This window comes from Acyrthosiphon pisum, chromosome A2, assembly GCF_005508785.2.
Source record: "Acyrthosiphon pisum isolate AL4f chromosome A2, pea_aphid_22Mar2018_4r6ur, whole genome shotgun sequence".
Taxonomy (NCBI): domain Eukaryota; kingdom Metazoa; phylum Arthropoda; class Insecta; order Hemiptera; family Aphididae; genus Acyrthosiphon; species Acyrthosiphon pisum.
The window spans coordinates 95,266,358-95,269,489 of record NC_042495.1 but is presented as its reverse complement, the minus strand read 5'-3'; the positions used below and the strand labels follow the sequence as shown (position 1 = coordinate 95,269,489).

Below are 3,132 nucleotides of genomic sequence, written 5' to 3'. Positions count from 1 at the left end.
AACTAATGTTAAAACGCGAATTCGACTGGTAAATCAGTTGGTTAAGCGTAACCGAGGTTTAAACTATGATTGTAAAACGGGCCCTAAGTGGCTAAGTCGGTTATAATGAACAAAGTATATAATAATTACTATTTAATTTATAGTTATTGTTCAATATTAGATAGGAAAATTGATAAAATATTTACTTCTGTCATACTATTTATTAGGTAAGACTTAATACATAATAAAAGCTTGAAAAACATCGTTCAGGTGTATATATATAGCAGTTGATACAGGCAAAGTACAAAATATTTTCAAGAGTTAATGAATATTTGGATAAAACTATCACAAACGTCTAAAGCATGTAACCCAGAGGTGAATACAATGTTTTCAGTCACTAAAAATAAACCCATGCCCTATAGTAAATCTGCAGTCTTCGTGGTAATTTTGTTTTATTTATCGATTATTTATCGGGTTTATTATAGACACTCATGCATGAAAAATAATTCACAGAAAATTCAAAAATATAGTATACCATACCACCATAGAGGTATATGTTTTTATTTTCTGATATTTATGCCACGAATGACTAGTGGCGTTAGTATATCAAAGCGGACAAATTACCACAGCTAGAACATTTAGAAAACAGATATACATACTTAAGACTCAAAAGTAGTATCATATTGAGAAATACAGAAAATAAGTAAACTTAACTTTACAATAAAAAAAAAGGTCAAGGGGGGGTCTATCCCCTATATCCCCCGTAAATACATCACTGCAGTGACCCACTTGTGGTTCCACTTGTCCACCATTTTTAATTATGTATTGTAATATGACAAAATGAAAAATGATCTTTACATATGGATGGACAAGTGTCGATGGTGATAAGTACAGCAGTCTTGTAAAGTATTCGAATAAAAGTATTTGAATACTTTTTTTGTATTCGAATACTATTTTAAATAATTTTTTTAAGAAGTATTCAAATACGTTTCTGAATACTTTTATTTGTATTTTTTATTCATTAAAAAAATACTTTTTTCCGATCCAGAAAAATAGTTATAAATTTGTGACAAGACATATTAAAAATCATGAACATTAATTTTATTCTTTAAACGAAATATAATATTGGCCCATGATATGATTATTTTTATAAAATTATAAATACCAATGTGTTGTATCCCGTATGGCCCATATCGGCCGTATCATATGTGGCCAAAATGTATAAATAACTTATGATTACGTTGTATGTTTAATTATTAAGTAATAAATGTTAATTTCCAATCATTCAAAAACTGACAAAAACTAGATGTGAAAAAAAGTATTCTGATAGTATTCGAATACTTTTTAAAGTATTCAATTATGTATTCTGAATATATTTTTTAAGAACTATTTGAATACGTATTCTGAATACCTTAATTCTTATTTATTCGAATATGTATTCCAAATAAAAAATAAAAGTATTCTTTACAAGACTGAAGTACAGTAATCAATTGTTATATATATCACAATATTATTATTTAAATAATGCTACAAACCGACCTTTCCTAGATCTCCATTGCTAACATTGTATTTACCATCCCAATCGATACAAACAGGTGCAACACCATTACTAAATGAAACTCTGTTTTGTAACACAATAATAGCTATATCTTCAGCATGAAACCCAGCAGGTCCATAGTAATCTTCCTTCAGGTTCACAGTTTCCACCTATACAATTTTTTTAAATTATATTATTCATATCATACAAATTATTTTAAGAATTTGAATGATTAATAACTTACATTAATTATTTGAGTAAAATCACTGTCAATTACTGAAAAATTTCTAGAATATTTTCCTACAGCAATTTTGTAAAGACCGTCGTTTATTGATATTTTCTTAGAAAACATACCTTTTCGCCAAAAACAATGGGCCGCTAAAAACGTTTTTAATTAACTAATCATTTCTTAAATACGTTATATAGATAAGAATAAATTAATATTTTACCAGAAACGACTAAATTTGGAGCAATAATTGATCCTCCACAAATCAAGTTATGATTGGAATTTGTTTTATTTAATTTATATATTCCAACATTCCAAGGTGCCGTTCCAAGAGGTGCTTCTTTACCATTGTTAATCAATACTTGGTTTATGACATATAATCTACCACAATCTAAAATAATATTTAAAAAAAAAAAGCAGGTAAGTGAATGTCGCTCTGCTGAACAGTAGATTACAAGTGGGTCATTGTATAATGGATTGTATTAGACTTGAGTTCAATGATATAATATCATTGTACAGTTTACTTCTGATTATCCGTGGAATAGGGTAGCAGGACGTCCATGGTTAAACGAATTCCGCGGATAATCCGCAAAATCAAATTTTATAATAAAAACTAAATTGGAAATTGAAATTGAAAATTATTATTACATATTATGTATTATTAAAAAATATTAATTCTTCATAAGTGGTAGTTTTCATGGTTTTTTTTTTTCATTGATGAGCAGTTGATTGATGCGGACGCGAATTTCATTAATTTATCTTTCTGTTTAAAAATGTCTCTAACGGTGCTTTCTCCTATTCCATACTTCAAGTTGATTTGTTTTTTCGACGTACCCTTTTCAATATTGTTAATCAATTCAAGTTTCTCTTGAATTGACAATACCACTTTTTTTCTTTTTTCACTCATTTTGTTATGGACTTGCAATAAAAAATATTAAAACTAAAATGACGCAAAACACTTTAAACACCAATGCGAAGTTCTAGTCGATAGTAGACAGAAGACTAAATAGGTATACGCGTTATAACTGATCAAATGCAATATGTAATGTACGTTATTGCATAATCGACTATCGCAGCCCAATTTAACGGATAAAGATGTACAATGAGGTCCATGTCCCCGGCACCCCCCATTTCGAATTTTGGGTCCAAACCCGGGGCGATTGTTTGTGCTTCGTTAGTGCACGTTAGTGCTTTTTATCCCGTCGTTAGTGCTTCATCCCATCCAAAGTTATTTGCATTTCGTACAGGGGGGTGCCAAGGACATGCCTGCACCCCCCCCATTTCGAATTTCGGGTCCAAACCCGGGGCGATCGTTTGTGCTTCGTTAGTGCACGTTAGTGCTTTTTATCCCGTCGTTAGTGCTTTATCCGTTCCAAAGGTTATTCGCATT

At 30.3% G+C, this 3,132-nt stretch overlaps 1 protein-coding gene across 1 annotated transcript in view; it reads right to left on the bottom strand.

Annotated features, from left to right (window-relative positions):
• LOC100575039 (mannan-binding lectin serine protease 2) overlaps positions 1–3,132 on the bottom strand; it is a 24,452-nt gene that overhangs the window by 4,904 nt on the left and 16,416 nt on the right. The window contains exons 2-4 of the mRNA XM_029488994.1: positions 1,966–2,133; positions 1,761–1,894; positions 1,519–1,686 (exon numbers count right to left, since the gene is read on the bottom strand). Of these exons, the coding sequence (XP_029344854.1) occupies positions 1,519–1,686; positions 1,761–1,868 (276 nt within the window). The 5' untranslated portion in view covers positions 1,869–1,894; positions 1,966–2,133. The remainder of the gene's footprint in view (positions 1–1,518; positions 1,687–1,760; positions 1,895–1,965; positions 2,134–3,132) is intronic.